The 23032-nt window shown below is 36.0% G+C and overlaps 1 protein-coding gene across 50 annotated transcripts in view; it reads left to right on the top strand.

Moving 5' to 3' along the window:
* Window positions 1–23032, top strand: part of ANK2 (ankyrin 2) — a 662258-nt gene that overhangs the window by 522276 nt on the left and 116950 nt on the right. For 45 of the 50 annotated variants that reach the window (XM_032859277.1, XM_032859322.1, XM_032859271.1 and 42 more), the window contains 6 exons: window positions 2297–2482; window positions 2926–2949; window positions 5958–6056; window positions 8134–8232; window positions 15100–15198; window positions 20719–20916. In XM_032859277.1, coding sequence (XP_032715168.1) covers window positions 2297–2482; window positions 2926–2949; window positions 5958–6056; window positions 8134–8232; window positions 15100–15198; window positions 20719–20916 — 705 coding nt within the window. The remainder of the gene's footprint in view (window positions 1–2296; window positions 2483–2925; window positions 2950–5957; window positions 6057–8133; window positions 8233–15099; window positions 15199–20718; window positions 20917–23032) is intronic. The other 5 variants (XM_032859224.1, XM_032859353.1, XM_032859536.1 and 2 more) reach the window with 1 other exon arrangement.

Raw genomic sequence — 23032 nt, 5'->3', positions numbered from 1 at the left:
AATGAAGCTACTGAATTTTAATATGGGTTTCTTTTTCATAGAGTTAGTTGAGGTACTTGAGATATTTACCCATTTCAGATATTTACCCTTCCCCCATGAAGTATGGATTAGAATGAAATCATAGTGGTGGACGTCCAAAGTTAAGTTCTCTGAGGGGAATCCTCTGTCCCTCTAGTACCATTTTTATAAATGTTTGCTAGCCTCCTTCTTCCTGAGTGTTACTGAAATTGAAGGCTAAAAACTTTTTAATTAGGTTCTGTACTGTCAGCAAATGCATTGTCTCTAAGAAAAAACAAATTTCATGCTCTTTTTACATAAACTATTATAGTGTTAGAGTGGATAATCAAGTATGTATATGATGATATCTTTCCTCCTTCACAGAGTGCTTAATTTGTGCCAAACAAAGTTCTAAATTTAGGCTACTAGTATTACAACACTACAAGGTTTACTCTTCCATTCTGTTATGTGATGTGTTTATTTAAAATTCAATTCTTATTAAAATAAATTCAAGTCTTTATGTGGTAGTACAATAGGAAATCATTTTACCTCAAAAATCTACAGTTTTGAAAGATTATTGTTGGAAACAAATCGAGTGGTTAGATTATGATAAATTGCTGTTGTCCCTAAAATGCAATCATTAATGTACAATCCTATTACCCTCATCTCTTCTATGAATGGAAACTTCTGAGACTTGTTTTCAAGCTTTTGTGGAGTAAGGGAGGTTTTAACAAAAACAGAGCCTAGCCTATATATATATTTTTCTCTTTATTTACCACCTTCCCATTAACTGAATACTTGTTTCTAGAGAGAAAACATGGCTCCCGACTTTTTTAGTATGGTTATCCATCTATTCCTAAAACTCTTATAACTTTGATTATCTGTGCTATTGTTTTTGTTTTTAATTGTTTTCCAAGTTTAGAATTAAAAATCTGTTTTTTTAACCTAGCATATATAATTTTATATCTAAATTATCTAAATAATATAAAATTCAACTAAATGCAAAATTAATGAATTAGCCTTACTTACCAAAAGGTTTTAGATTACATTATATCCCAAAGTTGTCAAATTAATTGGCAATAGACCATTCCATTGATAGTTATTGTTCTCCCCAATCAATATAGAGATATTTAGTAACTTGCATAGTTTATCACATAATTTATTTTTCTGTCTTGGCTACCATATCTTTGATTGTCAATCAGATTTGTTCTCCATTATCTCTACCCTTCCATCTTTTCCTTTCTATAAGGTGGTCTTACTTAAGGTTGTTCTAATTTTTATTTTCCCATTCTAAACATACATTTAGGCACATCTTATGCACAGTATGCTTTGTGAGGGAATGCAGATGTTTTTCAAAATATGTAGAATAGAAACTAAGAAAACAATCTGATGAAGCCAGTCCATAGTATGGTGAATGACTGATTGTCAGTTGCTTTAATCTTTTTTAAATCAATTCCAGGGGTAGAATGTAGTGATTCATCAGTTGCATGTAACACCCAGCGCTCATTACATCAAGTGCCCTCCTTAATACCCATCACCCAGTTATCCCATTTCCCCCCCACCTCTCCTCCAGCAACCCTAGTTTGTTTCCTAGGATTGTCTCCCTCCCTATTTTCATCTTACTTTATTTTTCCTTCCCTTCCCCTATGTTCATCTGTTTTGTTTCTTAAATTCCACATCTGAGTGAAATCATATGGTATTTGTCTTTCTCTGATTGACTTATTTCCCTTAGCATAATACCCTCTAGTTCCATCCATATCATTGCAAATGGCAAGATTTTATTCTTTTTGATGGCTGAGTGATATTCCATGGTGTGGGTGTGTACATAGTGTAATACCACCTTTTCTTTATCTATTCATCTGTCAATGGATCTCTGAGCTCTTTCCATATTTCGACTATTGTGGACATTGCTGCTATAAACTTTGGGGTGCCTGTTCCCCTTCAAATCACTAGGTTTGTATTCTTTGGATAAATGCCTCATAGTGCAATTGCTAGGTCATAGGGTAGCTCTGTTTTTAACTTTTTGAGGAACCTCCATGCTGTTTCCAGAGTAGCTGCTTCAGTTTGCATTCCCACCAGCAGTGTTAAGAGGGTTCCCCTTTCTCTGCATCCTTGCCAATGTCTGTTGTTTTCCTGAGTTGTTAATTTTAGCCATGCTTTAATCTACACGGTAGTATTTCATCCTTTTGCATTTCTTCTCTATCTTAATTATTATTTTAAACATTAGAGGCATTGCTGAGAGTTGAATCTCATGCTTCCAAAAGTGAATGGAAAATTTTTTCTTTTTCCATTTTACTAGGATGGCTTCACGCCACTCGCGGTGGCGCTCCAGCAAGGACACAACCAGGCAGTGGCCATCCTCTTAGAGAATGATACCAAAGGGAAAGTGAGGCTGCCAGCTCTGCATATTGCAGCCAGGAAAGATGACACCAAATCCGCTGCCCTCCTGCTTCAGAACGATCACAACGCTGACGTACAATCCAAGGTAAAAGCTGAACGCATTTGTGGAAAGGACCTCTTCAGCTGCCAGGTTCCTTCTGGGGGATGATAAAGAAGTAGGCCATGGTGATAATGCAAAATTACTTCTGGTTATCGAAAGAGATAAATTACTTCCAGAGGTATTTCAAAAAGAAGGGGGCTGTCTATTGGGTAGAGTAACAAGAAGAATTTTTAAGATAATTTTCTTTTAAAATGAGGTTCAGCTTTTTTAGAAATCTGCTTATTTATTCTTTTTGTAATCAAAAATAATAGAAGCGGAATTTTAGAGCGATAACATTGTTTTGTGTAGTGTTATGGATGTCTTTTCTCAAGAGGATGTATTTTGGCATGTTGAAACAATGTATCCAACTGCAGCGAGCGGATTGACTGTTTCCTTAATTTTGCTCTGTGTAATATCTTCCCTCTTTTTCCCACACAACACTGCTTCAGATGATGGTGAATAGGACAACTGAGGTACAGTATTACGGTTATACCAAAATATATCTTGATTTTATTGATTTTAGTTTTTTGCCCAATTGGGATAAATGCTCACTAATTCATACTAATGATTGGAATTTCCATTAGTAGGAAATTAATTTAAAAGCTTTTCTCATAATTAAGGGAAATGAATAATTCAAAAAATTTAATGTGACATATATCAGAAGCTATTTTATCAGTGTAGCTATTTAAGTAGCTTATTAGAATAGAGCATAAAATGAAACTCTTCCTTAATATGTGTTTTCTGAGTGAGCTTTATTATTAAATACTATTTTGCCAGTATGAAATATGACCTTCTCTTAATGAGATTTCTCAGGCTAGAGTTTAGCAAAGTGAAATTTAAGGAGGTTTCTTTGCTACTGTTTTATTCTTTTATCTCCTTACAGTTGCCCTTTTTTCCCATATTTTTTTAACCACTTTGTATATAATCAATAGTGATAATTGAGAGTATCATGATCAGAACATTTGCTTTTATCTCTCTAAGTCTTAACTATACTTGATATGAAATCATCTATTTTCCACATACCAGAGTAAGTCACATCGATCACCAGGAACATTCAGTGCAGAAGCTTCTCTGTATTGTGTGTGTGTGTGTGTGTGTGTGTGTGTTTAGCAGCCTCTCCTTGACCATTGCCAAAAGAGGCACTAACACAAACATTGTTGAAAGCATATTGTAAAAATAAACCTGTATTCAAAGACAAGTGACTGTGTAGGTTGATTTTCACTTTTTTGAGGGGACTCTTTTAGACTAACATCTTATGATCACTGGGTTGTGGACCTGGAGAGGTTTTGAGCATTCATTTAACTTTTATTGAGAGTAGTGTATTTCTAGAACTAATATCTTGTTTATTAAAAAATTTACCTATTGATAAGATGTGAATATATGTGATATAGGTGCGAATACTTGAGTTAGTTATATTATTTCTTCTGTCCCATATCTGTGCATGGAACTTAGGACATAGATTAAAAAAAAAAAAAAAGCCCAATTGCTTGGTGAAATTGCTCAAGACTGGAATCATATAAATTGTCATCTTAATTACTGATTTTAATACCTTTAATTTTTAGGTGATTTTTGGTGATTGTTTAAGAGGTATTTTTGACAGCAATTTTGGCTCTAAATATTGTGTTGAAAGCAGCAGTTTGGGGAGATTTGTACTGAGTTAGAAATATTTCTTTGAGGACAATAGAGTAACAAAGAGGGGAACCCTTCCACTGATACCCCTGTAGAAAGGTGAACTGAGCTTCCTACCTTCATGGTAATCAGGCAAGAGTTCTTCAGGGAGGCTTATACAAGCTTTGTGTTGGTTGGTCAAAAGTCAGAGTCTGAGGTATCATCACAGATGGCTGACGAGGCTGTGTCACACAATAAATTGCTTTATTTTTGCAAATAAGAAAAATAATTTGAAAATGATTCACTAGCAATCACTGTGTTGCCCCCCCACCCCGGAATTAAATTGTAACTTAAAAGATAGACTTACATTCAGCATATGTCTGGATGACAGGAAATATCAAGATAAAAATGAAAAACTTCTAGTCAATTACTTCTTAAAATACAAAAATTTAACATTTTATAAAATAACAGTCTGGTTGTAAACTGATTTTTCCCTCCATTTTGTCATGAATATTTGGTATCACATAGACACAAAACTATCTTTACCACAAGTGTGGGATTTTGACTGATAGTTACTATTCTTATTTTGTGTCTTGGTTCTCTGTAGTCAGAAATTATTTGCAGCTAATTCGGCTGATAGCACAGAGGATTTTCTATTACCTAAGATATCTGAATGCTTATTTAGGACATTTGAAAAACAAAGTCACCGAAAACTGTTTATCAAATGAATAAGGAAATAATGGTTTTGATTTAGATAATATTTCTTAAAAACAGTGTATATAAATCAAAGTTCATTTCAAATGAGAGGTACTGATACAAAATAACTTCAGAACTGCAGGGTTTGAGATCCAGTTCTGTAACAATAGTCTTTATTAACAATATCCTATCATCTTTTATCGAGTAAAGAGAATGATGAAATTATGGAGAGTGGGGAGAATACATGTTTGCATACTTTAATAATAAAAAGAGTTAATATATATCTATTGTGAAAATGGCAACAATTTCTAACTAAATTTCATCAGAAAAAGAAATGAAAGGAAGTATACTTTTCTTTCATGAAGATTTTCAGACTCATTTTTTAAACATTCTGAGAGTAAACAGTTCTCTAATGTCTATGTAATTGATTTAACCTGCTTATTTTATTTCATAACAATCTTGTTAAAATTTGTTTTAATTAACATTCAAAATTGCGTTTGGCTGACTTATTTTCTTTATTTGATATTTACATTGATGCCAGGTATATTGTTTAGTTTTTGTTTTTTAACTTTTTTTCATTGTAACAACTTCTTCTCACTAAGCACAGTTGTTAAAGAAGACAGAAGTATGACGGTGTAAATGATGTGGAACAAATAGTGTATCCTCTGTAAGAGTTTCTCACATTTTCATAGCTCCAAAGGCACAATGCCAACTAATGCTGTTTGTTGTTGTTGTTGTTGCTTTTATTAAAAAAACCCTGAGCAAAACAAAACAATAGTTTTGAGTCTTTCTCTGGAGAAAATTCTTTTACTCATAATTACTTTAATCCAATGGCTAAAACTTTATTGTTTAATCATATTCTGTTTTTCTCTAAAGTTAAACCAACCCAAGAAACATGGTTTTGTATAAACAATAAATCTTGTAAGCAGATAAATCATTAAGCTAATTAGATATAATGTTGCCAAGAAATGCAGGGTATTTATTTACCTGCTTATTTAGTTAGTTATTTACTACCTTATTGCACTAAAATTTGAAGAGCCTTATTAAAGCATTTATTATCTGGTATTGCTCACATACTAGGTAAAGAACTACCATGTGATTTTCTTCACTAATCCAGGGACTGTGACATATGGAGGTGAAATGCTTTACTGACTGTCGTTTTCTTTGCTTTCCATAGAGTGGTTTTACCCCTTTGCACATTGCCGCCCACTATGGAAATGTCAACGTGGCAACTCTTCTTCTAAATCGGGGAGCTGCTGTGGACTTTACAGCTAGGGTATGGATTAAAATAACTTCTCATTTTAGATAGCAGTGAATGGACATTATATAAAGTAAAAATGGAAAATAGTAATAGCTTGTTTCTTTTTCCTTGTCTGGATCTGTGCTGGATTTATTAGATACTTCATTATTTTTTTTCTTTGAATCACATGAAGTCATCATGACCAAATAAGTGAAAAATAAGAATGTATCAGTTCACACATACATGCTCTCATCTTTCTCATATTTTGATAGGGATTACATTGAATATGTAGATTGCTTTGGGTAGCATAGACATTTTATAATATTTGTTCCCTTCAGCCTCTCCATGTCTTCTATTCTTTTTAGATTTTATTTATTTATTTCACAGAGATCACAAGTAGGCAGAGAGGCAGGCGGGGGGAGGGCGGGGAGCAGGCTCCCCGCTGAGCAGAGAGCCCAATGGGGGGCTCGATCCCAGGACCCTGGGATCACTACCTGAGCTGAAGGCAGAGGCTTTAACCCACTGAGCCACCCAGGCGCCCTTCACTCCATGTCTTCTGTTTGGGAATTTTAATCCATTTACATTTAATTATTGATAAAAAGGATTTAATATTGCCCTTTTGTTAATTGTTTTCTACTTGTCTTGTAGCTCTTTTTCTCTTTTCCTCTCTTGCTATCTTCCTTTATGATTTGTTGACTTTTGGTATTATTATACTTTGATACGTTTTTCTTTTATTTTGTGTAACTTGTATAGTTTTTTTTTTTCATGTGTGTGGTTATCTTGGAGCTTACATAAAAATTTTATAGTTTTAACACTTTATTTTAAGCTGGAAACAATTTCAATTGCATTTAAAAAGTTTAATTTCCTTCTCCCACTTTATGTTACCACACTTGACATCTTTTCATATTGTATGTTTTAATATATTTTTTAATTTGGTTATTTTTAATACTTTTTGACATGTTATACTAGAATTAAAAGTGATTCACCTACTTAAAAAGTGATGTGGAATAAATAGCATATTTATTTGTGGCAGTTAAGGAGGATATTTATTCTGACATCAGCGTGAGTAGTTATATTTAAAGATCACTCCATGAATCATGAATGAGCAACTCAAGTCAATCAATCATTAATCTGTTAGAACGTTAAGTATCAAATGTATAAATACATTTATACAGTGTTTTAATGATTATGGGGCACATAATTTGACCAAAAAATGTTTTTAGTGAATTGAGAGTTCGCTCATGTAGTCTTACCAAAATACATAACAAGACATCAAAAGACATAACAAGACATCAAAATACATAACGAGACATGTCTTATATTAAGTACAGTGTTTTGTAATTATCATGTAAGTGAATTCTTTCCAGTGAAGCTTTCACTGGAAAGAATTCACTTACATGATAATTACAAAACACTGTACTTAATATAAATCAGTAAATGCAATATTTGAATATTTGTAAAATTTTGACATGCAAAAAGTCAGGTACATATTCTTGCCATAATGATGACAGAAGGTAGCTCATAAAGTAAACAACTATAATTCATATATATGGTGTTTTGTCCTGAGAAGGCTTCTGTACTGAAACTATGTTGAGCTATTTTCAAGTTGTTTTTCATACTGAATTATTCTGAAGAAGGTGTTTTTAAGAATCATTTTTCCAACGGTTATTGAATATGTATATTTGTATTCTATTTTGAAGCAAAGGAAACTTGAAGATCCTGGAATCTTTCAGGGCCTGGATACTGTAACAAAAAAGATACAGACTTTGACTCGGGTTCTATCCTAAGTAGAATTTGACATTTTTTTCTTATGTCAAAGCACTCCCTTTGTCTCTTGACAATGTGTACAGAGTAATGTGTATATTCGATACATATGTTATAGTCACGGACTAACTTAGTTATGTAGTTTTATTCCATTTTTCATCCTCTAACTATAGTGCTCTGTGGTTTGTGTGCTTTTTTGTCCCTTAAAAATCAAAGACATTGAAACTTTAGTAACCTCGAATCAAATTACGACATGGGTCTCAGCCTTACTTTGAGCCCACTAACACAGTCTTCACCGTCATGCCCTGTCATACCCAACATGCTCTTGTTTGGTCTTTCCATGGTGTAGAATGGAATCACTCCTCTGCATGTGGCTTCCAAAAGGGGAAACACAAACATGGTGAAGCTCTTACTGGATCGTGGTGGTCAGATCGATGCCAAAACTAGGGTGAGTGTCTCTGTTCTTTCAATTTCCTACCATTTTTATTCTTTGTATTCTTTAAGCAGGCACCTTAAAATACCAGTCCTGAAATATAAGCAATGTGTTTTCAAGGAAATTGCTTTCTTGGATTCGATTTAAATCTCATACAATATTTAAAGGTTTCTCATTGTCAAGTGGAATTAATATTTGCTCAAAAGTGCTGGGGAAACAGAATGCTAGGCCCTCAATGAGACAGTTTTTCAAGTCCTTGGTTATTTTGGGTAACAAAGATGAAAAATTGAACTGAAGTTTCTCTGATTACTAGCTTTACATTTCTAAAACCCAAACACATAAGCCTACGATATGCTGTGAGGGTGTGGCTTTTACATAAAATATGTGGATACATGTTGATAATCTTTTGCTTCTAATTTTCCAATTTTTAAATCATTTTTCTTAAATGATTATCCTATACTGACCTGAGCAGGAGATCTGCTGTATGCTTACGGAACAAAGGCATCTGGTTATTTTTTCCTTTAATTTTATTTATTTAGAGAGAATGAGAGAAAGAGAGAGCACGAGAGGGGGGAGGGTCAAAGGGAGAAGCAGATGCCTTGACAAGCAGGGAGTCCAATGTGGGACTTGATCCCAGGACTCCAGGATCATGACCTGAGCCGAAGGCAGTCACCCAACCAGCTGAGCCACCCAGGCACCCAAGGCAGATGTCTGGTTATTATGTTGCATCTTTACTTATTCCAGTTTGGTAAGAGGCAGGGCCCTTCATTCATTTCAAATTTGTCAAGAAGAATATAAATCTAAGTTTTATATACTGCCAATAAATAGATGATAAGATAGGCTGGAGAAGATCATTGTTCAGAGTTTGGCCTCTGAAGGCAGACTACCTAATTTCAATTTACTTCTACTACTTACTAGATATAGGATATTGGCAGTTTACTTATTACCTCCTCTGAACATAGGCTGATATTGGTACCTATCTCATATGGTTGTATGAAGATTAACTCTTAGATATTATTATTTATCTTTTTGAAAGCGGGGTGGGTCAATAACTTAGCTCTTCATAATTTTTTATTATGTTAATGACATTATATGTAGTTACTTCCTTAAACATTAAATTAGTACTTCAGTATTAGTTCCCTGGAATAGATTTGGTTAATTATAGACTTCAGTGAAACTTTAAACATTCTTATAATGTGAACAGTTTGAAGTATATGGTGTGAAAAGTCTGTAAAAGATAGTGATAGGATATGTCCCTTGTGATATTTTATCTTCACTGTTTAATCCTGGGACTTTATATTCTCATAGTCACAAGGCTAAGCATCAAATCTAGTTCCTTTGCAAATCTTAAGGATAGTGAGTGTTTTTATTTAATAAGCCTTATCATCTTTGAGCTTCTGACTACACCAGTCCCAGACTATAAACTCTTTTCTTTTTTTTTTTAGATTTTATTTATTTGAGAATGAGAGGGCATGTGCACATGCACACAAGTGTGGGGAGGGGTGGAAGGGGAGGGAGAGAATCTCAAGCAGACTCCCTGCTGAGAGCCAAGCCAGTCCCCAGGGCTGGATCCCAGGACCCTGAGATCATAACCTCAGCCAAAATCAAGAGTTAAACACCTAACCAACTGTGCCACCCATGCGCCCCTATAAATTCAGGAAACGTTGTTTTCTTAATCTTACTTCTCTAAGATGTTTGGTCCAGAACATCTATGTCATATTATCATGTGGGAGCTCTGGAGTGGTTTGCTTTGTCTCTCAAGATCGTTGTTGTACTGTCTGCTGTCTTTGCATCAGAGTTTTATATGATTTCTACCCTTTGCTTTGTTGGCATGCCTTTTCCCTTGCTGTGCTATAGGTATGCAGAATTGGAACAATTATGCACAATGCTTTATGTTCTGCCTCCTCGTTCTTCATGCTTAAAGGAAAGAGTTTTTTTGCTTCCTCTTTTAAGTTTATTACTAACGTAATGTCTCCCTTACCTATTTCTATTGAGACTCTCTAATAATTGAGAGTACCAGTGTAAAGAAAGCACTGGTAAATGCAACAGAATTTTATCTTGGCCAGTGTCTTAAGGATCCACATTATTCTTATTAATATTTTTCTGGTATATTCATTCATTTTTGAGGCAATTGATTTTTTTTTTTTTTTAATCATTGCGGTAGGTACTTAGTTCTGTAAAATATGTTTTAATTTGCATGGCCTACAAACATTTGCATATGTAATCTAAGTCTAACTCCAAATAGGCAGTGCATTTTCATAAAAAGAATACTAAGGAAGTCTTATGCTAGTTCTGCCATTAAACAATTGTCCTTAAGCAAGTTAATCAAATGTAAGCCTTGGTTCCTTCTGTGAAGGGAATATTTGGGCTGTATTTCATCCAGTGTAGCCTTTAGATATACAAATAAATTGTACTTCATTCAAGAATTTATAAAGCAAAAATAGATTTTATAATTGCATACATCGTGTGTACATTCTGTTCATTCATTCCTTAAATGTAAGTTAAAGTACTTCCTTATCTCTTCAGGAGTAGGATTTTAAAAGCAGTTGGATTCTTTTAATTCTGTTTGTAACTAAAATACAAGTATAATACTTTATTATTAACTATTTGTAACTAAAATACAAGTATAATACTTTATTATTAAAACAGAGGAATCTGGTTAGCTTTTTCTTTTGTCTTTTGAAAATAGATTTTAAAATAGAAAAATTTTACATTTACTTTTTGACTATCTTTTTAGGTAGTACAATAGAGCTTCTATATAAGGAATTAAAAATAATATTTTTCTTTTTTTTTTATAATAGGGGTCTCAATTTACCTTAGCAATCATATTAGTCATAAACATTCTGAATCTAGTATGTTATATCAAGAATTTTCCACTTGATCTTCTCATTATTTTTCTCAGTTATAAGGTTTTCATTATCTTGAGAAAAGCAAGATATGTAGAGGATTAGGGGTAATTAAAAAAAATCTTACCCACTGTTTCTTCCCCACTTCTACCAGCACTTTGTCAATCACTGAGAGACATTTGTATCTAGTTGACATTCTCACCACTGACTAGGATCTGGTGTGAAACAAACATTTTCACCAGAGCTCTGGTTTTCTGGTGTTTGAAAAACCTCATTTAAATGTTAAAACAGAAACTTCGTAGCTAGTTAAAAATGATATTATTAATCCAATTTTTATTAAGAGCATTATTCTTTTTTATTTTTAATCTTATATATTTAAATGTGGAGATACTCCATATAAGGTTAAAATATTGAAATACATGTTGTAGTGCAAACAATACAAGTATACAAAAACATTAAAAGATGATGAACAGAAAAACAATGTATCAGGAAAAAGAATCACCATAATTAAAGCAACAGTAGTGGCTACCAATTGTCATCGCACATGATGTTCTAGGCACCCTGCTAAGTATTCTACAAATATCATTTTATTTCCTCTTCCTACCAGTTTACAAAGGTTGTGTTAACTGCTTGTTAGGAAAATATGGAGGTCTTCATTTGGAAAATGAGACTGCCAAAGGGAAAAATGATTTTCAGAGGACTTATGTCACTTGACCTAGGATACACAGGGTAGTCATTAGCAGAGCCTGTGTTAATACACAGACTTCAGGATACATCTACAATTAAACAGAGACAGAGGAAGGAAAAAGATAAGGAAAGAAATGGTTGTAAAAAGCTCAGGCGGTGGATTACCAGCTGGAAAAGTGGCGCCCCTCTACTGTTGACTGATCTAGCCTTTTAAGGATTATCAGCATCATACATAGTGTGATCTGAACTGATTCTAGTGAGGGGCAAAAAAAGAAGGAAAGAAAACAAGAAAAGGGATTCCTGGGGGAAGTAGCCTTCAAATATAGTCTGAAGAATTTAAGATAAAGATATTGAACAAATCAACATTCCTAAGAGTTAATTTAAAGAATTAAGTAAAAAAGTCCTTGAATACAAAATTTTGATAAGATTTTTTTTGGCAATAATGAGATAGTGTAGTTATAGAAAATATCTAAGATCCGTTTACACTGAGCATGTTGGGAGAATTGAATTTGATATAATGTCCATATCCTTTATAAGCGAGATAAATTACATCAGATTTAGAATCAATGTAATCCGTATTACTCTTTGATGTTCTTACGGATTTATTAAGTGTTCTCCATATTTTCCTATTGTTATTCTGTGCCAGGAATGGCCAGCAATCTCTGTACCAACAGATGAAAAGATTACTACAAACTTTACTGTGAAAGAGAGGAAAAGGCAAGGGGATCAGCATTCTGAGAGGAAGACACTTTGTTCTTCTTTGCTCTGGCTTTTGTTGGTCCTTCAGGATAATCACAAACCCTTACCCTGTTTCTCAAGCAAGTGATGTGGGTCTTATTGAAACTGGAAGGATCTGTTTATGGGAGAGATAAGATATGCTAATCTGCTTGGTCTATGAATTCTGCTAACCTCAGCCTAAAGGACAATGCATACATATCTCTTAGAACACAGGGTGGCTGTTTGGGCTCGGAAAGCTTCTGGAAGGCAACTCCCAGGGGCATTCCAACAGCAGAGTGGTCACACAGGCCTCAGCATTCCAAAGGCCCACACCCTTCTCTGAAAGCTTCCCTTGCCCCCAGCAGCGTGATCGTTGTACGTGTTAAATTTTAGCAAACCAGGTATTATGGCTGATTTCATGCTCTACATTAACCCAACAATTGAGTATTTAAAGTTTTCAACATGATTACACAATGCATCTTTCATGTTTTCTGTAGAAAACAATCCCTTTTCTGAAGATGGTTTAAGGCAGAGTCCCTCATCTTTCAAAAGAGGTCATAAGTTAAATGGGATAAAGGAAATTACCCCATTTTATATGCTGTGAAGCCGAGCCTCAGAATCCTCCGTGGTGGCTGACCTGAGACTCACACCTGAGTGTCTGTGATTCCAGAGCCCAGATGTCGGACCACTGCATATAATGCCTTCATTCACGCTGTTGGATTTCTCAAACTCTAGTTCTCCATGAGGCCCCCTCCAAGAATCTGGTTGAGAAGTCAAGCTATCTCTAATAGTTATATAACTTAAATAGCAGCTAATGCGCTGTACTTCCACCACAGGGTACGTTATGGAGATACAAAAGCATAATCATCTTAACTACTTTGCCTGAACAGTTTCTTTTTTTAGGCTTCTTTCTGGTGAACTTTAAAATAACTCGGCATCCCGACTACAGTAGTTAATTCCCACCCCCACCCCGAAAGGCAGTCTTTTCATGCTAATTCTTACATATCCAAAATTGCAAGGTCTCTGTTGGATATTCGGTATCTTAATACTAGCTAAGTAGATTCAACAAAGCAAAGTATCATTCGAACTCAAGGTCCTAGCCAAAAACAGCACCTTTGTGTTTGATCATTTGAATATAGATTGTTAAGGGATCTATTTCTAACATTGTAGGTAGACTGTAGGGAAGGCATGAGGGGTAGTATAGACTTCTGGGAGCTAGGAATAGAAGAACTCATGACCAATCCCAACACAGCAAGGTGAGAGTTGATGTACCAAGACTTCGAAGGAGAGAATTGGATGGCCAAGGCTGTTTTTGGCTTGAGTGTAACCTTTGGTGAAGAGACACAGCCAGGCTGAGATCTTTTACAGAATGGCTGTCTTGCTGTGTTCCCCATACCCAGCCAGAAGCCAGAGGGCAAGGTAGCCCCCTACTACAACCGAGAGTGCTTTTTCTGTCAGACATGGAGCAGAGGAGAGAAAGGTAGAGCATGGATCTGGAGGGTAAAGGGACGATATCTAGCGTAGAAATTCCAGAATGTTGGGACGGGAAGAGAGTTGTAACCCAGATGAATTGTATTTACTAGGAGGAAAGCATAACCCAGAGCGATGGTCCTGGAAACAGAGACAAAAGATAGGCTCTTTGAGTTCTGGATAAATCAGAAGCTTTTGAAAGTCCTCTTAACTACTCACGACCCCTCATTTTCTCTGACTGTTAACCTACCTTTTCAACATCTCTCCTTAGGACAACCTTTTTCTCCCTTAAGCTTGAAATCTTCAGCTAATTTCTGTACTCAGGATTTCATTTTCTCTCTCACTTCTTGCCCATTCTTACAACCTACCCACTCTCCTTTCTGGCCATGCCACCCTAAAGAGAAATAAAATCCAAAAGACAGAAGGAATTTGAGGATTGCTCTGGAATCAGAAACTATCTGAGAAGTATCAAGGTCAGAAAGTTGTATAAATAACAACATAGAGTTGGGCCATAATTTTGTTTGGCTCCATTTTAATGCTATTATTGTTAATAATCAGTTTCATCTCTAAGAAATAATTGTGTAATTTGGGTTGAAAAATTTGTATGGAAACCTTTAGAAGAATGTGAAAAAAAATGTCTATGAGCCACAGGGGGTGTTTTAGGAGGATTTATAAAAATAGTTGACAATTCAAGAGATCAAAGATGGACAAATCAGATTAAGAAGGATTTGGGGGTAAAAGTTCTGTTAGGACAACCAAAATGAAGATAATTTAGTGATACCATCTCAGCCTTGTGGTTCCAAGCAAGTAGGGCTTTGAAGTTCAACAATTGCTGCAAACTCCCGCTTTTGCATCTTCCTGAATATGAAAACACAGGACCAGCAGTGTGTTGTTTCACATTGAACCTCCGCATGTGAGATCCCTCTTGCCCTCTTCCTCTCCATTTCTTCCCTTTCTTTTTCTCTCTAGCCCTCTGTTGAGATCTCTCACTGTTTTGTTTTCTCTCTCCTCTATCATTTAACCAGTAGCAATTCCATTACAGATCTGTTGAGGCAGTAGGAATGAGTTCAGGAAACCTTCTCTTTGCAGTGGCAAAAAAGACAATCTTGATTTTTTTTTTTTTAACGTTAACTCCAGATTAATTCTTTAATTCTTTTGGCAGGATGGTTTGACACCCCTTCACTGTGCTGCAAGGAGTGGGCATGACCAAGTGGTAGAGCTTCTGCTGGAACGGGGTGCTCCCTTGCTGGCAAGGACTAAGGTGGGTCATTAGGAGTAAGATGGGATCTAAGAAACTCTTTAAGCCACTCTTCTGAAAATCTCTGTTCTTCTTAAAATCAAAGCATCAGGCCAATGTTTTCTAGTTACTCAATAATTCTGTGCTAGGAATGAGGAATATATATCAAACTGTTTGAAAATTATTTAAAATTAAGAAATACATGCATTAAGACGTATTGATTGTATACCTTCAGGTACTTCTATGTTTTTATCTGCTACTCTTCCTACATTTGGTGGACATTTGAATATATTCTATGTAGATGAGTAATGTAAATGAGCATGTTGTATATAAATGAGAATATTTCTTATGTTCTATAGGTTTACTTTTATGATTCTCTAAGATGCTGTAAAATACATATAAAATTGTCTTAAAGTAGCACAGTTAGCAATACAAGATAATCTTTTAGCTCTCCAGTCTTTATCTCTTAGGCAATAGGCGTAAAAAGAAAGACTTACCAGTGGTGTTGGATGATTATATTTAGGATTAGTAGGTGATATGGAAAGCATAATCTAGGATAGGCCATCTACAAAGAACCATTAATGTTCTCCATGTCTCAGTACATCTAGCATTTCTTGTCGTTTGTGATCAATATGCTCAACCATGAAGAAAACTCTGATGGAAAACCCCACTGGGAGTTGATCTGTTGGAGTTTTTCATTATAAGATATATTTTACAAGCGTTATTACTGCACAAGTCCCCATTTTGTTTTGTTTTGTTTTTTAAGATTTTTATTTATTTATTTGACAGAGATCACAAGTAGGCAGAGAGGCAGGCAGAGAGAGGGGGGGAAGCAGTATCCCTGCTGAGCAGAGAGTCTGACGTGGGGCTTGATCCCAGGACCCCAGGCTTATGACCTCAGCTGAAGGCACTGAACCACCCAGGCACCCCCAAGTCCCTATTTTCTAGCGAAACTTTGGGTTGCCAAAAAAAATCAGGAGATACAAATATAAATATAATTACACAGAACTGTTTAATGGGATATGCTGCAACCCTTAGATCCTCAGTACAACAAGAATTTAGACAAAGGACATTTCTTATGTTTTCTCTGTATTCCACCTCTACTATAGCCCTTGAACAGGGTTGGTACCAACTGATGCTCTTACCAGAGTAAGCTGAGAAAAATCAGACAGCCAACATCAGCAAATCTTTTTCAGTTTATATTTTAATTGAATACTTATTTGAAATTATTTAGCGCAAAAACCAACCCACACATTTAAAATATGTGTAGGTGAACCTAATCTAAAGATGTGTCCGACAGGCCATGAAATGGTGACTTCAAATTCTATGTATTATTTTCACTCTCAGACTGATACCATGAGTGTTGTAGAGTTTTATCTTTAAAATGTGACATTTGGGGCTGAGTAATGCAGAGATAATTGACTGTGGAAAGGTTTTGTTTTGTTTTTAAGATTTTATTTATTTATTTATTTATTTATTTATTTGTGTGAGAGAGAGAGAGAGGGAGAGCATGAGCGAGGGTGGGGAGTGGCGGGGAAGCAGGAGCAGAGGGAGAGGGAGAAGCAGGCTTCCCTCTGAGCGGGGAGCCCGATGTGGGGCTCAACCCTGAGATCATGACCTGAGTCAAAGGCAGACACTTAAACAACTGAGCCACACAGCTGCCCCTGTAGAAAGTTTTGTTGAGTAAACTGATTGAAATTTAAATGGAAGCAACAAAATTTCACCAGTCATGTTACAACCAATGAAAAGCATCTATCAAATCGAGAATAGGCAGATTTGCTCTCCCACAAACTATTAAATAATCTTATCTACAGTTCACCTATAATTGTCATGTTACTAATGAAGCTAATGGATTACCTAGATGAAATTTTTTTACAGGCCTTCTTATAATATCAAACATCATGTATATGTAAGGATCTAGCATAGAATGTCTGTGGCTGCATGATTATATCCACTTTTATTCAGTCATTCATTCATCCACGCATCCAGCTATCAGAGTAAGTAGCTGCAGTGTGCCAGGCAGTGTTCTGATCAGTGAGGAACTATCAAGATAACTATCAAGATAAATGACACACAGTATATTTGTTCAAAAAGCTCAAAATTGAGTGGGTAAGATAGATAATGAGATAATAACAGAAAGTAGAGCTGTGTTCAGGGTAGAGAACACAGAGAAGATGAACTAACCAGGTGGGGGAGATGATACCATTTTAGCCTGAGAGTGGAATGGGCACCTAAGGCCAGACTATGCTTCCCCTTCCATTAAAACTCCCAGTTCTGAATCATCCGTTATTCTTCCCTGAAGCAAATATTCATCTATCTAGTTGTCACTCCACCTCATTTTTGGAAAATGGCAAACTACAACTCTTCTCTACAACCCCTATTCTAATTCATGAAGACTTTAATGATTGTAGAGCAATAGATAATCTTTCTAGTTGGCCTCTCAGTTTGGTAGCTGTAAACCATCTGAAATTTCTGTTGTAACCTCTGCCTCTCCAAACACTGCCTCTAGATTTTGGCCTCCTTTCTCTGGGACCCCAACTCCAAAAATGTGTTTATTCTCCTGAGTCTGTCAGCCATTGTTTTATTATCTCTTATTCACCTTATGCCCTCGCCTCTGCCCAACAGGACTATTCATACCCTGACACAGTCATACTCCCTTGCTATATTTTACCCTGAATAAATCCAACTCACATTCTTGCAGCTGAGTGTGGTGGTGGGAAACACCCAACTGTGCTGCCTGGGCTGGCTTTAAATTCATGATTGCTTACCTCAGTTTACCCTTTAATGCTGCCTGACAATCGGTATATTTCCCAAGTGTATTTACTCTCATTCCCTGCTGCCTTATTATTCTATACTTTTTTCTTTCTTTAGTCTTCTTAGACTTCTTTCCTTGTCTTCACTTTCCAAGCACTGAAACAATTGTCTTCCTACCTACCCGATTACAGGAATCAGCCCATATAGTCTATGTTCTCTCCTACTGCTATCATCTGACATGGTTGTTTGCTCCTCCTTTCTCAAAACACCTTCCTTTCCTAATTTGCCTTCCAGAACATTACACCTAGACTCTGTCTTCACTTCTGCTCAGTCTCCTTTCCTGTTCCCTCTTCCTTCCCAAGTCTCAGAATGTTAGAACCCCCAGAGCTCACTCTTTGTGTATTTGTTTATCCGTACTAAGAAATCTCATCCAATTTCATCTTTAAATACTTGTATACACTGAAGACACACAACTCTGTAGCTCCAGAATTCTGTATTGTAGATGTCAACTCACCGTTGCTGCGTAGATGTCTACTGTGCATCTCCAATTTAGTAAGTTTGAAACTCAGCTGCTGATATTTTCCCCACCTTATTTCTAATCCCCTTGTAGTCTTCTTATCTCAACTAATGGCCATCAAGTTCTTCCAGTTTCTCAGGTCAAACTCGGCATGCAGTTCTTGGCTCTTCTCTCTGTTCATAGCCTGTCACTAAACCTTGTCACATCTGCCTTCAAGATATCTCATAATTCAGCAGCTTCTCAACAGTCTCATAACCATCGCCCTGGTCCTGATCACCATCAGCCCTACCTGGATTGATTGCAAAAGGCTCTAACTGCCCCCACCCCCTTTTCTCTTTTAAGCCTGTTCAGTATATTCTCAGCACAGCAACAGAGTAATCCTGTTTCCTAAACCTTCCACGAGCTCCCCCATCTCACTCGGGGTGTGAGTCAAAAACTCTGTTCTGACTAGCAGGTCTCTTACCGGAGTCTCCCTCCTTATTCACCTGCCTTTAGCTGCATTCTCCTCTCCACTCTTCATCAGTCATGCTGGGTATGGTCTCAACAGGACATGCCTGTATTTGCTTTTCCTCCCCCTCTGAGGTTCTCCCCCCAGATCAGCAGGGCCTGCTCTCTTACTGTCATCATGTCTTTCATTAAAAATCACCTTCTCAGTGAGGCCATTTCTGGCTAACCTATCCATAATGCTTTCCTATACACAGACTCCCTTGGTTATCCTGTGCTTTAGTTTTCCTCTTCACACTAGTAGTCTTCTAACATACTATTTTAATTCTTATTCTTTTTGAATTGTCTGACTCCTGGCTGAAATGGGACCTTCATGAAGACAGGGGTTCCTAGGCTGTTGTACTCCATGTTGTACCTCACTACTCGATCAGGCCTTGAGTAGGTGCTTAGCAAATATTTTTAAAAATGTGCCACAGAATTAAATGGTGAAGATTTTCTTTTCCACGTAGCTTTTAAGTGGATCAAACAACACTGAAGATTAATGGAATATCAGAGAAACATGCCACCCATCCCTCCAAACATTGCCAAGGCTGAATTTCTCCTATACTTTGCCCTTGTGCTACCTTTCCCCCAGTGCATACATACCTTCTTATCAACCTGCTGTTCTTTCTCAGTTAATTTTCTGAGTTTTTAATATAAAAGCAGTAATTATTAGTGAAGAGCATTTCAAAAACCAAGAAAAGTATATTAATAATTTCAAAATCACATCCACTTCTACCACCCACAAACCACCACAATTAAGGTATTTGATTTGAGTTCTCCCTCATTGTTGAAATCACCTTCCTTGTTGAAAATATTGGGCCGCTGGCAGATTCTGGCTTTTTATCTAGACACAGTTTTTGCTTCTTTGAATGTAATGACTGCCAAGCTGGATACTTGGTCAACAATTACTTCCTAGTGACTGTATTTGCATTATTTGCATTGATTACTAAGAAAAGGCCATATTCCCCTCACTTTAATGGATATATGTTTTCTAATTTAGTTTATTCCCTAATTTTCTTATTTTTTTCTTGTAAACTTAATTATTTAACTTTAAAAAACAAATGTCTCACCTAGACTGATAATCCTTAATGAACTACCCTGCTGTCATATTTCCCTGCTATTGACCTTGTCCAAGAAGTAAGACTAAAGCTGTTTTGGGCAGTATCACTTATGACAAGTTTATATTATCCTCAAAGTTTAAAAATTGGGACACATGGTCTACATTTGCTTCACACTTTTCTAGCTGTTACCTGACTGCTTTCTCTAAGTCCAATTCATGTCTCATGATAGGAAGAAGGAATCATAGAATTTCAGAGCAGCATGGATTTAAGAGATGATCAAAACCCCTTTCTTTCCCTCACTCACCTACTTGCTCCTTCCTCATCTTCACTGCCCTCCATTTAGAAGTAAAGAAACTCTTGCAGAGAGACTAACTGAATGGAATCGAATACAAATAATTTGAACCTCAGCTAGCACTTGTTTTTATATCTAATATTGCCTTAGTAATTGTGAGATCCATCTGAATTGTGACACAATACTATGTATTCATTCATAAAAGGTATATTAATTCGTGTTTTTACCCAAGAATAGCATAACTATGAAATTAAATGTTCTCTTAGCTTCCCTTGGCGCCCCACATAATCCACCATCATGTAGATGTCAAAAGGAGATTATTTTTCCCTCTGCCACGCACTGTGCCAGATATCAAGAATTGACTTTGCTGTGTTTTACAACCTGGAAGTCACAGCTGAAATGTGGGCTTGGTTTTGTTTTGTTTTGACATACAGAATGGGCTGTCTCCACTTCACATGGCTGCACAGGGGGACCACGTGGAATGTGTGAAGCACCTGTTACAGCACAAGGCGCCTGTTGACGATGTCACCCTAGACTACCTGACAGCCCTCCATGTTGCTGCACACTGTGGCCACTACCGTGTGACCAAACTCCTTCTGGACAAGAGAGCCAATCCAAACGCCAGAGCCCTGGTAACCTGGCCTAGTCCGCATTAACAGAATATAGATTGAGACAAATATACCATAGGGATTGACCAGTGCACACCAGCCAAAGCATGGTTGCAGATACATAGTTAATTCTGCTAAGTTCATTAGCTCCACAAGTGACCCGCCTACTTCATGCCTTCACGGTTTGCTGTTAAATGATGGGGAGCAAGGACAGATTTAGGAAAACACCAAGGTAACATTTCCACGACTAGCAAGCTGCAGATAGATATGAAACCTCTGGAGTGATAAGCAATTGTAAATGGAAAATAGAAGTGGAAAATAGGAAATCATAAAATAAATTCTAAACACCTCAATATAGAGTCAGAATAAAAGTATAAAAATGTTGAATGTTACTAATCTCTATTTGGAAAAAAAAAAAGGCATTTAAAGTGGTGAAGAGATTTGACCATGTAACATAGAGTAAAATGTAAGCCTATATAGTGTTCACTTAGAGGATTTCCTTATTGACCTCATTCCCTAAACATGGTCTAATGTAAAAGTGATGCTTAGCATTTTACTGTTCTGGGAAGCATTTTATATACATTATTCCAGGAATTGCTCAAGTGAATCTACACGAGGCGGTCCCTAGAGCAGCCTCTGTATTTCCCAAGGTCTAATATTGAATAAATCTTCCTTGCTTCACTTACATTCTAACAATAATCATTGGAAGTATTAGGCATGCACTAATTTATGCTCTTGTTTCCTAATTCTCAAACTAAAAGCAATCGTTTTACCCTATACATTTACATAGTTAATATTGGTTAAATTAGTCTTCAGACAATATTTAAAATGAGAGAATGCTGTGAGAATTATTAAATAATAAATCTTATTTTTATTAGAAAATTTTCCATTGGAATCCATTTATTTCTAAATGCCCAGGAAGCAAATATACTTTTAAGGTTATGTGCAATTATGAGAGGATACTTATTTTCTCATAAGGAGGAAAATATGCATTTTCAATTGGGTAGTGGTCAATAAGCTTATAAACCATTATAATCTCATAATTAAAAATCATTTGAGTGCTACACATACTTTTGGCTATTTATGTCATAAACAGGAAATGACTGTTTAGACAGGAAATGACTTAACAAACATTGTGAAGAGTAGTAAGTCATTAGGTTAAGTAAGACAGTATGCTTTCATGGGAACTGCTAAGTGCAGAAAAATATTGACTGATGATCAGTCTCCACTGAGACAAGCAAAATAATTAATTGGCAAAATAGATACAACTATTCTACATAGGATCATTGTTAAAATAAAAGTATAATACTTACACATAAGGATTAAGCATGGGACTAGTTAACAAATTTTTATGTACTTATCCCCAGTTTCTGCACATTGCCTAGTTTGGAAAGTTAAAAATGTCTTAGAGAATTCTCCACATTCCTTTGCCTCTGAGACATATCTTCTTCCAGTTATTCCTGAAATTCTCCATTCTTTTCTTGAAAATATTTAAGAACTTAATGACCACGTTTTTATAAAGTAAAATATATCTAATTGGCATTTGTTATAAAAACTTTTTAATATAAGAAATATAACTTCTAGATGTAAAATATTATCAGTATAGTGGGTTTTGGTAATATACAGCAATTCCTTACAAAAATTTCTTAATGGAAGATATATAACTTTTGAATATAAAAAATTATTAATGCAAATAATGATTTCTGCTAATTTGCAACAACCCCTCCAAGAAGAAAATGGTAGCATTGCTGAAACATTTATTGTAGAGACAGTCATGCCTGTAGTTGAAGTAAAACAGACCAATAATTTGTAGCTTTAAGAAATGGCCTTTCATCAGAAAAATAACATGCTTATCTTCCGTGCACCTTCAAGCCATTCATAACCCGACCCATCAGTATTCCTGAAAACACCTTAGAACTTCTAAAGTATCATTGCCCCTCTAGTTTTCCTTCTTTGCAGAGCAGACCCATGTAGTTTTCTTCACTTCTGTTTTTCTTGATGAGCACACAAAAAGAATTACATACAGGCCCACCACATAGCAGCCAAGTTCAGTGCCTGCAGGAACACACACCCACTTCTCTTCGCAAATTCCAGCACCTACACAGCTCAGAAGAAATGGTGAACATTATGTGACGATGTA

Source organism: Lontra canadensis, unplaced genomic scaffold (assembly GCF_010015895.1).
Source record: "Lontra canadensis isolate GAN:19392208 unplaced genomic scaffold, GSC_riverotter_1.0 scaffold1, whole genome shotgun sequence".
Classification (NCBI taxonomy): domain Eukaryota; kingdom Metazoa; phylum Chordata; class Mammalia; order Carnivora; family Mustelidae; genus Lontra; species Lontra canadensis.
The sequence above is the reverse complement of the archived record's forward strand: the minus strand, read 5'-3'. Positions and strand labels throughout refer to the sequence as shown.